The 14338-nt window shown below is 49.1% G+C and overlaps 1 protein-coding gene across 1 annotated transcript in view; it reads left to right on the top strand.

The window, feature by feature from the left end:
* The first annotated feature begins 1081 nt into the window (after positions 1-1081).
* Positions 1082-14338, top strand: part of SLC43A2 (solute carrier family 43 member 2) — a 47302-nt gene continuing 34045 nt past the window's right edge. Inside the window, exons 1-2 of the mRNA XM_054008174.1 lie at positions 1082-1129; positions 3708-3904. Coding sequence (XP_053864149.1) covers positions 3745-3904 — 160 coding nt within the window. The 5' untranslated portion in view covers positions 1082-1129; positions 3708-3744. The remainder of the gene's footprint in view (positions 1130-3707; positions 3905-14338) is intronic.

Here is a 14338-nt window from a genome sequence, read left to right as displayed (position 1 = left end):
CCCGGGCGATGGTGCACCAGGCAATGGGGGCGAGTAGCCTGGGCAGTGGGAGTGATGGTGCAGTGGGGGCGAGGGGCCCAGGCGATGGTGCAGGGGCTGATGGGGGCAAAGGGTGCAGTGGGTGATGGGTGCAGTGGGCGTGAGGGGCCCGGGCGATGGGTGATGGGGGCGATAGGTGCAGTGGGGGTGAGGGGCGTACCGGGCAATGGGGGCAAGGGGCCCGGACGATGGGTGCAGCAGGTGATGGGGGTGAAGGGCGCAGTGGGTGATGGGTGCGGCGGGCAGTGGGGGTGGGGGCCCGGGTGATGGGTGCTGTGGATTATGGGGGGGAGGGGCCCGGGTGATAGGTACAGTGGGTGCAGCGGGCAGTGGGGTGCAGGGGGCGAGGGGCCCGGGCGGGGGGAGCAGCGGGCGAGGGGTGGCCCCGGTGCGGCGGGGGTGCAGGGGTGATGGGGGCGAGGGGCCCCGGGCGATGGGTACAGTGGGCAGTGGGGGCCAGGGGTGCAGTGGGCAGGGGGAGCAGCGGGCGCACCGGGGGTCTGGGTGCACTGGGGGCGGGGTGATGGGGGCGGGGCGGGGGGGTGATGGGGGCGAGGGGGGGCCCGGGCGGGGGGTGATGGGGGCGGGGTGCAGGGGGGGCCCGGGCGGGGGGTGATGGGGGCGAGGGGGGGCCCGGGCGGGGGGTGATGGGGGTGGGGTGCAGGGGGCCCGGGCGGGGGGTGATGGGGGCGAGGGGGGGCCCGGGCGGGGGGTGATGGGGGCGGGGTGCAGGGGGGGCCCGGGCGGGGGGTGATGGGGGCGAGGGGGGGGCCCGGGCGGGGGGTGATGGGGGTGGGGTGCAGGGGGCCCGGGCGGGGGGTGATGGGGGCGAGGGGGGGCCCGGGCGGGGGGTGATGGGGCGAGGGGGGGCCCGGGCGGGGGCGCAGCAACGCCCCGCGCTCCGCTTCGGGACCTCAGCGGCGGAGCGGCCCCGAGGCCGCCCCCTCCCATGCCGGGTGGGCGCTGATTGGCCACCGCCTGTTTCCAGCCCGCTCGCAACCAATCACCTGCCGCCGCTGTTTTGTCTAAGGAGCCGAATAAAAAACACCGGGTGGAACCGGAGCGAGCGAGAGCGGAGCGCGCCGGGCGGGTGAGCGGGGCCGGGCGATGCTGAGGGGCAGCGGGGCGCACGGAGGGTTGGGGGGAGCAGGGGGTATCGGGAGGGGGCAGTTGGGGGCACTCTGGGGGGAGGGGACTGATGGAGAGGAGGGGGTGCTGAGGGGGTTGGGGTACCCAGAGGGGGAGGAGGGAGTTGGGGGCACTCTGGGGGGAGGGGACTGATGGAGAGGAGGGGGTGCCGAGGGGGTTGGGGTACCCAGAGGGGGAGGAGGGAGTTGGGGGCACTCTGGGGGGAGGGGACTGATGGAGAGGAGGGGGTGCCAAGGGGGTTGGGGTACCCAGAGGGGGAGGAGGGAGTTGGGGGCACTCTGGGGGGAGGGGACTGATGGAGAGGAGGGGGTGCCGAGGGGGTTGGGGTACCCAGAGGGGGAGGAGGGAGTTGGGGGCACTCTGGGGAGAGGGGACTGATGGCGAGGAGGGGGTACTGAGGGGGTTGGGGTACCCGGAGGGAGAGGAGGGAGTTGGGGGCACTCTGGGGGGAGGGGACTGATGGCGAGGAGGGGGTACTGAGGGGGTTGGGGTACCCGGAGGGGGGGACTGATGGAGAAGAGGGAGCAGGGGGTGCTGAGGGTTGGAGGCACATTTTGGAGCCAGCTGGGGCTGTGTTTGGGGGCAACTGGGGGGGCTCAGTATCAGAGCCTGGGATCCCCAATGTGGGGATCAGTCCCTCCATATTCTGTGGCTGGCCTGGTTGCCCTGGAGCCTGTTCTTCCCTGTCTTTTCAGTGCTGCGGCCAGTTCAGACTAGTTTGGGCTGTTGCATGGTGGGTGGTGGTGGTCTGTGTGGGGTGAAGAAGGGTTATGGTAGCTTGTGTGGACAGGGCAGGGCTGCCCCTTGTGCCAGGTGACACTGGGGTGTGTGAGTGGGGAAGTCCCTGAGGTGGCCAGGGGTTGTGTTCTGCCTGTCACTGCAGCATTAGGGGTGAGTCTTACTCCACACTCATAGCTCAAGCATCCTGTTAGTAAATTGGGTCAGACCCTCCATGCTGGGGGTGAGCCAGGAGGAAGGGACTTTATAAGTTGGGACTTGCTGTAGATCCAGTAATCACAGGCAGCCCTGGTGTTCCTGACTTTTCCTCATGGCCATCTCTTCCTCCTCATAATTAAAATGGGTTCCTCTCTGAAAAGTGACTATAGAAATGGCTTCTTCAAATGGGGCTATGAGTCTCCTCTAGAGCAGTGGCTCTCAACCAGAGGTACTTGTACTCCCTGGGGGTATGCAGAGGTCTTCCAGGAGGTAGGTCAGTTCATCTTATTTGTCAAGTTTACAACAGACTCTAGAGCCCTGCAGCAGAACTGGGGTCTGGTGGGTCCTGCAGGACCCACTGACATAACAGTGGGAGAGGGATAAAAATTCAACAAACCATGTGGGAGTGGATATTGCAGGGTGGGACAGGAGCAGGATTTTAAAAATAGCCCTCCAGTGCTGCAAACAACATGAACACCCTGGCCAAAAGCCACCACTCTCCAGCTGCTCAGCTCTGAAGGTGCTACTGCCAGCAGCAGCATAGAAGTAAGGGTGGTATGGTATTGCCACCCTTACTTCTGTGCTGCTGCTGGTGGTGGCACTGCCTTCAGAGCTGGGCAGCCGGAGAGGTTTTTATGTGAGGTGGAACTTGGGATACGGAAGACAAATCAGACTACAAAAGAGGCACAGTAATCTGGAAATGTTGAGAACCACTGATCTCGCCTGACCAACGAATCTTCCCACGGATATTTGAGGTAGAGACCCTGAGCTTAGGAACTGAAATAAAGTCCAAGTTTTCCAAAATGGCCACTGATTTTGGAGTTCTGAAGTTCTTAAAAACCAGGCCCAGGCTGTCTCAAATAGGGCAGCCAAAATCAGTGGCTGCTTCTAAAACACCACTTTCACAGTTGCTCTTCAGAGCAGATCTGCACTCCAGTGTAGGGTGAATCCATCATTTGCTCAAACTGGATGGACTCAAAATGATCAAGAATGTCTGAGACTCAACAGATGTAGATAACTAGATTGGTACCCTTGCAGGGGCCCAAACCTCTCCTGCCTTCAGTTCTGCAGATAGACTGATAAGTTGAATGATTCTCCATTCTGCAAGCTGCTGCATTTCTTATTGGAGCCACCTTAAAAGGGAGGTCTGCCTTGTCTTCTCTCTCCATCTCGCTACAGGTGGCAGGGAGAGCACTGGGGTTGCCATAAAAATGGGCTCTGAGCAGGCAGTGGGAGACATCTCCCAGGCTGTGCTTTCATACCTGCTGTTCAGCGCTGAACACTCCCCTGGAGTGCAATATACGCAGCAGAGAGACCATAACACCAGGTTCAAGTGAACGTGTGCTCCCTTCCCTCCTGGGATGCTTGACATTGACTCTCTGAATTTCATTCTGCAGAGCTTAGTTTTATGCCTCAATGGCTTCTATTTAGTGTGTAGTTTTGCACATCTGTCAGAGCAGATATCTGTACTTGAATTCTGTTCCATGTAGCCTCTACCTGCAAGTAGCAGCCATGAATAACTAATTCTATAAATATTGACACATGGGGATGAACTTAAGAGTCCTGTTTTCAATTTGCTACAGGTTTAGATACTAGAGAAATAAGTCCTCACGTGTTGCAATGGCTCCCACACTTGCTACTGCGCATCGGCGGCGCTGGTGGATGGCATGCACAGCTGTTGTAGAGAATCTTCTCTTCTCTGCTGTTCTTCTGGGCTGGGCATCACTGCTCATCATGCTGAAATCCGAAGGATTTTACTCCTACCTATGTCATGAACCAGGTAAGGAAGAAATCTGGGGGCTGTTCACATGAATTCAGCTGAGTCGTCTGTTGTTCTGGAGATTTGACTGTGATGTATATCAGGGTTGGGGCATGGCAAAGAAGCTCGCAGTCTGTGTGTGCTGGTGTGAAGAGCGCCTATGGGATTAGGGTTGATGCACTGATCAGACCTGGAGGAATGCATTCTCCCTCCCTAGATTCTCTTGGAGACTTGCTTACATAACATTTGTATATAATATCTTTAGTGTGTCATGTGCTTTGCAGAGAGAGTGAAGATTGGGCCTTGTCCTGAGGATCTTAAAGTCTAGGCAAACACAAGACTCCTAAGCCTTCCTATACTGTCTTTCCTCTACCTTGCCTCTCTAGCTGGGGTCTTGCTGATCTTTCAAAGAGAACGTTCAGATATGCTGTTGATTAGATTTATGGAAAGAGATTGGGTATGGAGAAAGAGTGTGACAAAACAGGAAAGATGTTCTAGGTGTACAAGAGAAGCTCAGGGCTGCTTGTGGTATGAGACCAAAGGGGATGGAGGAAAGCAGAGCTGGTGGGGTGCAGCACATGAGCAGGAGAGTCTGGGGAAAAGTCATCGGGCCCATCTTTAACTACACCCTCTCTTGCCCACACATCCAGGCTTTGGCTAAATCCTGCTACTTCTCCCTTCACAATGTTTCTGAGATCTGTCCTATTTCTTTCTGTCCAGCTAGTAGGAATGTTCATCTAGACCACCTCCGCCTCTCCCCACAGTTACTGTAACCTCTCACCACTGGTCTCCCTGGGTGCATCTACACAGCCCTTGACAGTGAGTCTTGGAGCCCTGGTCGATAGACTTGGGTTTGGGTCATGCTAAAAATAGCTGTGTAGACATTGTGGCTCGACTCTTGAGATCATCCCACTCCCTAGGCTTCAGAGCCTGAGCTGCAACCTCTACACAGCTATTTTTAGTGTGTCAGCCCGAGCCCCACAAGCTTGAGTCTGTCAACCCGGGCTCTGAAATTTTCCGCTGTGGGCTGTCACTCACTGTGTACATGTATCCCAAAATGCTGATGCCATCCCCTACAGTCCATTCAGAATGCTGCTACTGAGACCATCTTCCTTGCCCATCACTCTGACCATTTTGTGTACACACCTTTGATCCTTCTTCTGGCTCCCTCTGCTTCACTGCATCAAGTTCATGTCTGTTATCCTCACCTCTGAGTACTTTCACTGCTCCCTACTACTTCTCTCTTGTCTTGTCTTGCATCCCCTGCTCCGCCAGGAGTGCCAATCTCTGGTGAAGGGAAGTGATGAGCCAAGAACTACACTGTAGCTGCCCCTGTTCTATGGGGAGGATGCTAGCTGGATTATCAAATGTGATGGAGGAATATGGGAGATGGGATTGGGAGTGGAGAGGAGAGGTGCCCCTAGTCTGAGCAAGGAGGGGTTTGTGATCTGAGGATCAGCAGAGGGAATGGGAGGATGGCCTTCACCTTGGAGAGTTCTCTTCTGAGAAACTTGACAAGATCTTGGGCTGAAAGAGAAATGGGCGAAGGGGGTGGCACAAGTTTGAGGAGCAGCAGTGTTGTGATGGGGCTTGTAGATGTGTGGAGCCAGTCAGGGAGGGGAGGGAACTGGTTGATGAGGCAAATGGCAGAACTGAAAGAGGAAAAAACAAACTTTTAATGCAGCAAGTTGAGCAGCATCCGTGGAGTCTCTCCAGAGATGATTTGGTCATGCATGAGTCAGGGAAGCTGATGTGGGGCAGAGTCAGGGCTGGGGGTTGTTGGGATGAATGGAGTCGTGAGAGAGGTGGAGAAGAGGAGGTGAAGGTGAGTACGGAGAGGAGGAAGTCTCTATCAGGATCGGGGCTGAGAGCAGCAGAGAAGTCTGAGTTGGTTGACTGGTGGTTGTGGAAGGAATACGGTCGGGGCGGGGGAGTTGAACAAAACTTAGGGAAGAGGTGACTGTGAGAGTGGATGGCTGAAGGACCCTCCTGTCCTAAACTAGCAACATACAGCAATGCTACACCCTAAACATCTGCCTCTTTCACCCTAGCTTGGCTGCACTATAATGCTGGCTAAAGTGTTTCATTTCCTGTATTAGATACATTATGATTGTAAAATGCTGCAAGATGTCCTAGTCTTACAGTTTGCATTTTTGCTGCCATCTAGTCTAAAACTTATAACCATTAATAACCTCTGTAACTGTGCAGATTAAGAGAACAAAGGTAGTAAAATACCATCCTGCATGACAATCTGATTACCTGTAGTGGGTGGGAAGGAATTCACATATACAGTTGGTTAGGTTCATTCAGGGTAGCTTGACTAACTTCTTTTGGAGTATCTAGCATTTGCCAGCTCAAGAGACAGGGAACTGAACTAGCCCATGGTCTGATCCATCACATCCGATACTTACACCTTATGGCCCTGACTGAAACAATTTATCTCCCTCCTTCATGTGCTGTTAGGTGGTTATCACAGTTGTGTGATAGTATAGGAAGCTGTGCGAATAAAGCTCTGTTTATTCATGCTTCTCACCCCAGCTGTTGCTTATCTGGGATATTTATGTTCCTACCTCCATTTGTTAGGTGACACCACTAAGGGTGTGTCTACACTAAAATTAAATGCCCATGGCTGGCCTATGTCAGCTGACTCAGATCTGCAGGACTCCAGCTATGAGGCTGTTTAATTGCATTCAGGCTCCTTCAGCTGACATGGGCCAGCTGTGGGTGTTTAGTTGTGGTGTAGATATGAGCCCTTTCATTATTTACAGAGGGATAGCTCAGTGAGTTGAGCATTGGCCTGCTAAACCCAGGGTTGTGAGTTCAGTCCTTGAGGGGGCCATTTAGGGATCTGGGACAAAAATCTGTCTGAGGATTGGTCGTGCTTTGAGTGGGTTGGACTAGATGACCTCCTGAGGTCCCTTCCAACCCTGACATTCTATGTTTTCCATGGTACTTCCCTGTACACAAGGTATAAAGAGTTAATTGCCAATTAGCCATTCACTTTTTTTTTTTTTTTTTTTTTTTTTTTTTTTTTTAAATCCACCATCCAGTTCTTCTAAGCTTCCTGGGTTGAGTTAACTATTCTAGAAAATTCCATTTTATATGATCATGAAAGACAGCAGGTGGTATTGCAAGTATTCTCTCAGCTGTCTGTGCTGGTGAGTTGAGGCTCAGCAGATCTACATGGAATAACCTAGTTAACTTCTCCAGAGTTCCACCCCTTTAAACAGAAACATTGGATTTTTATCCTTTCCCCTGCATCAGGCTCCTCACCAGCTGGAGCTGGGATGGGATGTACTTTGGTTTTGTAATTCATGCAGTCTAACCTCTTTCCCCAAGAATAGCCACTCTCCAACCCTTCCCCAAATTAGCCAGGACCCAACTTTATTGTGAGCCCCAAGTAATCCTTTCTGATTGTGTTTTTTTGTTTTGCCATCTTCTGCCCATCCTGCCCTTCTCCCCCCCCCCCCCCCAAATTCCTCCCAACTCAGTGATAGTCTGACATAGTTTCTGTCATGACAGTTTTCCGTACCATAGAAATTGCCAGACTAGTTTAAAACAATGGTCCACCTAGTCTTGTCTCCAAGAGTGGCCAGTGCCAGATGTTTCAGAGTAAGGTGTTAAACCTCCATCCTGGACAATGATGAAATAGCTTGCTCACAGGAGAAGTTTTTTCCTCACCTTGTCAATAACTCCTGCCTCAGTGCATAAGCCATATCTTTTATATAACTACTATCTAATATAACTAGATGTTCTCTTTATCTGTATAAATGTCTGATCCTTTTAGAATTCTGCTAAATTCTTGGCCTTAATATCTCGTGGCAGTGAGTTCCATAGACCAATTATGATCCATGCTCTTTCTTTCTCTCTCTCCCTCTTTCCACCCTCTTCTATCCTAGGAATTCTTTTTTCTGATGCCTATAATCACAACTACTAAATGGGGGAAAGATGTAGAAACTCAAAGGCAAGTAGGTTCCCAAAGATCTTGTTTGGTTTTTGGTCACTCCCAGACTCCCCTATAATTTTCCTTCAGTTTCCCTGTGTGATAGGAACTATGCTACAGTGATGGATACTGTTATAAGAGCCTCAATAGATAGGCAGATGAGAGAGGTGGGCTGAATTCAAGTCTAAGCTCATTGATTTGATTTAACTGGAGTTATACGGTGTAGGTGACCCCTTTCCCCAGCACTACCCAGTAATATTTACAACCAGTAGCCCTTACCAGGATATTTAGAGATAAATGGGAGAGGGATTTATAGCTAAAGATTGGCAGGGGAATGAAATTTATAACTTTTAACCTTTGAACATTTTGTCATTCAGACTCTGCTGCTCACACATGACTATTGCATAGAAAATTTCCTAATTAGCTAAAGATTACTAGCAGGGCTTTCCCTCTCATCAGCAAAAACTCTGTTCCTTGTGATCCCTTCAGACTAACAGAGTTAGACCTTGTCCCCTTTGCAGCCTCGTTTCTGGAGATTTCAACATCAGTCCTGAAAGAGGCTGTAATTCAGAAAAAGGCTGGTGTTTTTCATAGCAGAAATCCTTCCAGGTATGATATAGATCTCCATCCAGATGCTCTGCCAAGTGGGAGACTATGGATTCCTTGGTAGCCTTATTTAAAAAAGGAAATTGGGGAGGAATTCCTGAAAAAGTAAGAGAATCAAAATAACAAACTATTTAGGCCAGGTCTACACTATAAACTTGCATCAGTATAACTGTCACTCAGGGCTGTGAAAAATCCACACCCCTGAGTATCACAGTTATACCAGAGCAGTGTAGACAGCACTGTGTCGACAGGAGGGGTTCTCCCATTGACGTAGCTACTGCCTCTCATGGAGGTGGATTAACTCTGACAGGAGAGTTTCTCCCACTGGCAGAATAGTCGTATCTTCACTGAAGCACTACAGCAATGCAGCTGTGCTGGTGCAGCATGTTAAGTATAGAACTGTCTTAAGACAGAGAGTGCTGTGATGAGGTGGGTGAGTGGAGGACTCCGGTCCTGGGCTAGATGCCATCCTTGGGCACTTTCTGGGAGGTGCATTTAGACTAAACTGGCTGGGAATCTGATAGTGACACTTTGCTCCACTTTTAATTTTACTATTAATTGCCCTTGAAAACTATTTGGACTTGCACTTTTCCCATTGACTGACTGCTGATTCTGCACACTCTATTTGGACGTGCAACCTTTACTGGCAATTACTGGGGACTCTGAAGCCTGATGTGTTCAGGGCCATAACTTGCTGCATTTTTTTCTGATACGAGTTGGGAGGCTGATGTCCAAGGTCTTTGCAAGGTATATTATAACGTCCTTGAAGTTGGGAATCTGCTCACAAGGAGCAGAGATAAAGAGCTGGTTAGACAAAGGGTTGCTGAGATAGGGTTGCAGGATACCAAAAAGCTGATTTTTATCAAGTAGTAATTGAATTACAGCTTGATGGGTCTGTAATACAAAAAAGTAGAAGGAAAATGTTGCCTGTTAACTCATGTTTGGAATTTAGCACTAAACTAAAGCGGTGGAGCCCATGACGGTGAGGGTATGTCTACACTGCAAAGGAAAACCTCTGGCTGGCCTGTGACAGCCAACTTGACCTCAGGCTGCAGGGTTGTTTTATTGCTGTGTAGGCTTCCAGGCTCGGGCTGGAGCTTTGGCTATGGGACCTGCAAGGTGGGAGGGTGCCAGAGCTCAGGTTTCAGCCCAGAGCCTGGTCATTTACACAACAATGAAACAGCCCCACCGTCCAACCCCCACGAGCCAGCACAGGTCGGCCTCAGGTCTCTAGTTGCTGTGTATGCATACCCACAATCTGCAGCCATGAATGGCTCTTACAAATCACACAGTTTGAAGTGACCTATTTGTGGAAATACCTGTGCCAGACATGTTACTCTGTGATCATTAATCGAATAAACATGGTAAATGTTCGATTTGTGTGGCAATGTTCTGTTTTTATTGTTAAAGGACTTGTTATTGAAATCACAGTGCTATGGAGAAGGTGTTGGTACCATGTAACTGTCTCAGCAACACAAGATCATACTGGCGGGGTGGGAGGGAGTTTTTAAAATTTAACTTTGAAAGTCTGAATATCCAGGTGGAGGGAAATTCCATCAACTGGAAGTTCATCATAATGGTATAAGCCGACAGTGCACGGAATGGGTTGGAACACAAACTAAATTTAGGGTGTAATGCATAAAATACTAAAAAGATAAGCCAAATTCTTATGGGCATAGGAAACCCGTGTATTGCAAGTCAGTTGTTCACCCATACACAGTCCCTTCACTCTAGTTTTCTATATGGGGTGTCTGAGAAATCAAAGAAAATATGGGAAGTAAAAAACGGAAATGAGAGACGGTTGGGCACCTGACGTGTTTATAAGTATGTGTTGCAAAAGAAATCTCAGATTAGAAAGTCTGCATGTGTTGGAACCCTCCATCTCCCAGCTGTTGTCTTTTCTCCCTGCCTCCAGTTCTCCTCCCCCGCCCCCCCCCCCGCCCTCTCCCCACCAAGAATTCTAAACTAGATTGCTTGAATCTATCCTGACCCAAAAGATTTAAGATGGCAGTTACCATTGTTAGGAGGGCCAAGTTCATCCCTGGTGTACTGTTTGCTTAGGATGCATAGAAGTCAGCAAAGGGCGGTTAATGAATGACCTTCTTATGGAATACTTAACTTTTGGTCTAGGGAACCACATGCTGTTTTTTGTTTTTTTTTGTTTTTTTTTTTTGTGGTGGGAAGGGGAATGCAGGTCCAGAAACGACCAAATTCTGATGGGCCCTGCAGGGCTTTTGTTGCACCTGAGTTCCCTCATCCTTGAAGAGTTTAAATAATTTGAGCTGGTTCTTAGGCTGTGAGGCTGCTAACTGTTCTGCAGCTGGTATTGGAGGTTCTGTAAATGGAATAACTGTTGGCTGCAATGAGTCATCTCATTATTGCTGATACTAGCTAGTTGTTTCTGTTTAACAAGGATCTGAAACTACTCTAGTGTGTAGCAGAGTTCAGGCCACATCTCTGTTCTGATATACTCAAACTGTAGCTTCCTGCACTTAGAATCATAGAATAATAGTATATCAGGGTTGGAAGGGACCTCAAGAGGTCATCTAGTCCAACCCCCTGCTCAAAGCAGGACCAATTCCCAACTAAATCATCCCAGCCAGGGCTTTGTCAAGCCTGACCTTAAAAACCTCCAAGGAAGGAGACTCCACCACCTCCCTAGGTAACGCATTCCAGTGTTTCACCACCCTCCTAGTGAAATAGTTTTTCCTAATATCCAACCTGGACCTCCCCCACTGCAACTTGAGACCATTGCTCCTTGTTCTGTCATCTGCCACCACTGAGAACAGCCGAGCTCCATCCTTTTTGGAACCCCCCTTCAGGTAGTTGAAGGCTGCTATCAAATCCCCCCTCATTCTTCTCTTCTGGAGACTAAACAATCCAGTTCCCTCAGCCTCTCCTCATAAGTCATGTGCTCCAGCCCCCTAATCATTTTTGTTGCCCTCCGTTGGACTCTTTCCAATTTTTCCACATCCTTCTTGTAGTGTGGGGCCCAAAACTGGACACAGTATTCCAGATGAGGCCTCACCAATGTCGAATAAAGGGGAACGATCACGTTCCTCGATCTGCTGGCAATGCCCCTACTTATACAGCCCAAAATGCCGTTAGCCTTCTTGGCACTTCATGCTCAGGAACACCCTAAAATGTTGTTTACAAATGGGATCTGGCTGAAGAATTCAGAAAGGATGGTGTTGTCAGACCAGAGGACCCTTCTTCTCTGTAGAGTCTCACAAGAGATCGAGACTAGCACTGATAGTGCCACACAATGGTCTACATCAGGATGTGAGCTGTGTCTGAGTGAGAATTGGAGTATTTGCTGTAGCCAGGTACCTAAAAGTAAATATCCAGGTTCTATTCAGGGTAAGCTCATCCTAGCTCCCTGTCATGTGATGTTGCTAATTCCTATCTGTTGACTGAGTGTGAGAGTTCGCAGGGGTACAGTGCATCTGGGGCTCTCGTTATTCAATTTACTCTCCCAAATGGAAAGCCTTCAGATTGACATGCATATACTGTATATACTCGTCTATTTTTTTGTGTGTAGAAACCATTGAAAGAGTCAGGGAATAACTAGGGGCAGAGCCCCTAGTTAAACAACTTTGATTTTACTTTGTTGGGTTTTCTTTCATTGCTCTGGGCAATTCCTGTGTTTCTGCAATAAGGTGGTGTCTTAGTTTCTACATGGTATCCTCAGCAGGGTCTTCCTCTGAGACGGACACAAAACCAGAAGATTTACTGAGACACAAATTGAAGTGAAGCACCCCTGCTCCCGAACATTTCTGGACGAGTGACCTGCACAGAGTCTGTTTAATCTCAGCGGGATTCTGGCCACTGTTTCCAAGACTGTGCCCCAGATTGCTGCCCTCTTTGTGTCTGCCCTTCACACTTGTGTCCCTCTCATTGGCGTGCATGATGAGGATCCGTGTTGTAATGTTATTAGTGTTTACCCTTACAACAACAATGAATGAACCATCCTTAAAGTATTGCCTGTTCTGTTTTCTTTTTCTCCTGAGGAGAGTTCCCTGACTGTTTGACACACACACAATCAAAAGTTATAAGGTCACTGCATTGCCAGTGTTTCTCCCACCCTCCCTCCTAGCCCACAACTAAGCACTGCAGCTATCTTAATAGAGTGCTGACACAGGGAATTCATTTCTGTTTTGTCTAATTCTTGTTTGTCTGAGTTTAACCTTTCACCCACATCTGTTTCCTATGGCCTTATCTCTGCGAATAGCCCAAAGCATTGAGGCTCTGGGTGAAGTGACCCCTGTGTATCCCTTGCCTCCCTCACAGGAGTGTTGTAAGGCTTACAGTTTATTAAAATACCGTGAGATCCAGGAGATGGGAGTCTGGTAGGACTTGGAGCCGGTCTGCAGTATTTGCACCGAATCTGAAAATCTTTTGTGATGAACACCTCAAATGAGGGGGTGATTTCTCTGCATCAGATGTAATCACAGTGCTCCAGCAGCAATCCACCACTTCTCCATTCTGCACTTGTAGGCCTTGGCTACACTTACCAGGTAGTTCGACGGCTGGAAATCGAAGTTCTGGGTTCGACTTATCGCGTCTAGTCTGGACGCGATAAGTCGAACCCGGAAGTGCTCGCTGTCGACTGCGGTACTCCAGCTCGGCGAGAGGAGTACCGCGGAGTCGACGGGGGAGCCTGCCTGCCGCGTGTGGACCAAGGTAAGTTCGAACTAAGGTACTTCGACTTCAGCTACGTTATTCACGTAGCTGAAGTTGCGTACCTTAGTTCGAATTGGGGGGGGTAGTGTAGACCAAGCCATAGAATGGATGCTGATAGGCCCAAAAACACACAATGGGTCATGTGGACAAAGGAACTGGACATGAAGACATGGAAAACAGGCAACAGGGGGGGCAGGATAAAGGCTTATAAATATTGGCATGAATAACAAAGGGGAAGAATAGGTCAAAACTTGTTGTTCCTTGCCAGGGGAAGCCTGAGACCCCATTAGTGAAAGTGCTAATGAGAGAACCTAGATGAAAAAAGGTAGGAAAAACTCCAATACTTCTGGGGGGTATGTGGAGCACCTGTGCTTGTATATTAGGTATGTGCATGTAGAAGGCACTTTCCCAGTCACCAAATATTGGTGTCACTGAGTATCTGTAGGTATTTGAAACCTGGAGGGTAGAGCAGAGTTTATTTCCAGTTGATACAAAGCTGGGAGTAATCATGTTGGCAGATGAAACTAAAACCATAGCTCAGACTTATAGAACTAGTTTGAACTCAATAACTACATTCTCTAAAGGTATAGAGGTTCTGATAAGAGGGAAATATTCTAAAGCCTGACATGCAGGGTTGCCGGGCAGTGGGACCACTAGGATTAGAGAGAATGATGAAAGACCTAGATTTGGTAATGCTGAACAAAAAGGCAAATGTCCTATTCAGCTGTCTCTCACACAAGATGATTCGTTTCTTCTTGGCGCTGTTTAGATCTCACTTAAGTAATGAGTTCAGTTTTGGGCACCATTCTCATATATACTCGTGCATAAAAAAAAATCTCTAAACTTGTGAATGTTAAACTTTGTCAGCTGTATTTGGCAATATTTACTATCATTAAAACAGTTTGTTATTAAATACCATAGAAAAGTTCTATATGACATTGATTTTCTCCAGCTGGGGAAAGACCAAGTCCCTTGTCATGCCAACAAAGCTTACTTGACTTGAAAATTGATACTGCCAGAAAATAGAAATATAAATTGCTGATGCACTCCTTCTATATGTTAATGAAAATGAATGCAGCACGCTTTCTTTTTAGAACTTTCTGGGAAGTTGTTGCAAGAGAATGAAAGACCTGACAAGAGGCAGTGAAACTACTAACATAAACAGAGATGAGCTTATGTTGAACTCCTTTTCAAACTGCCCTGATTCCATAGTTGCCATTTTG

The sequence above is a fragment of the Malaclemys terrapin genome, chromosome 18 (genome assembly GCF_027887155.1).
Source record: "Malaclemys terrapin pileata isolate rMalTer1 chromosome 18, rMalTer1.hap1, whole genome shotgun sequence".
Lineage (NCBI taxonomy): Eukaryota > Metazoa > Chordata > Testudines > Emydidae > Malaclemys > Malaclemys terrapin.
This window is presented reverse-complemented; position numbering and strand designations above follow the sequence as displayed.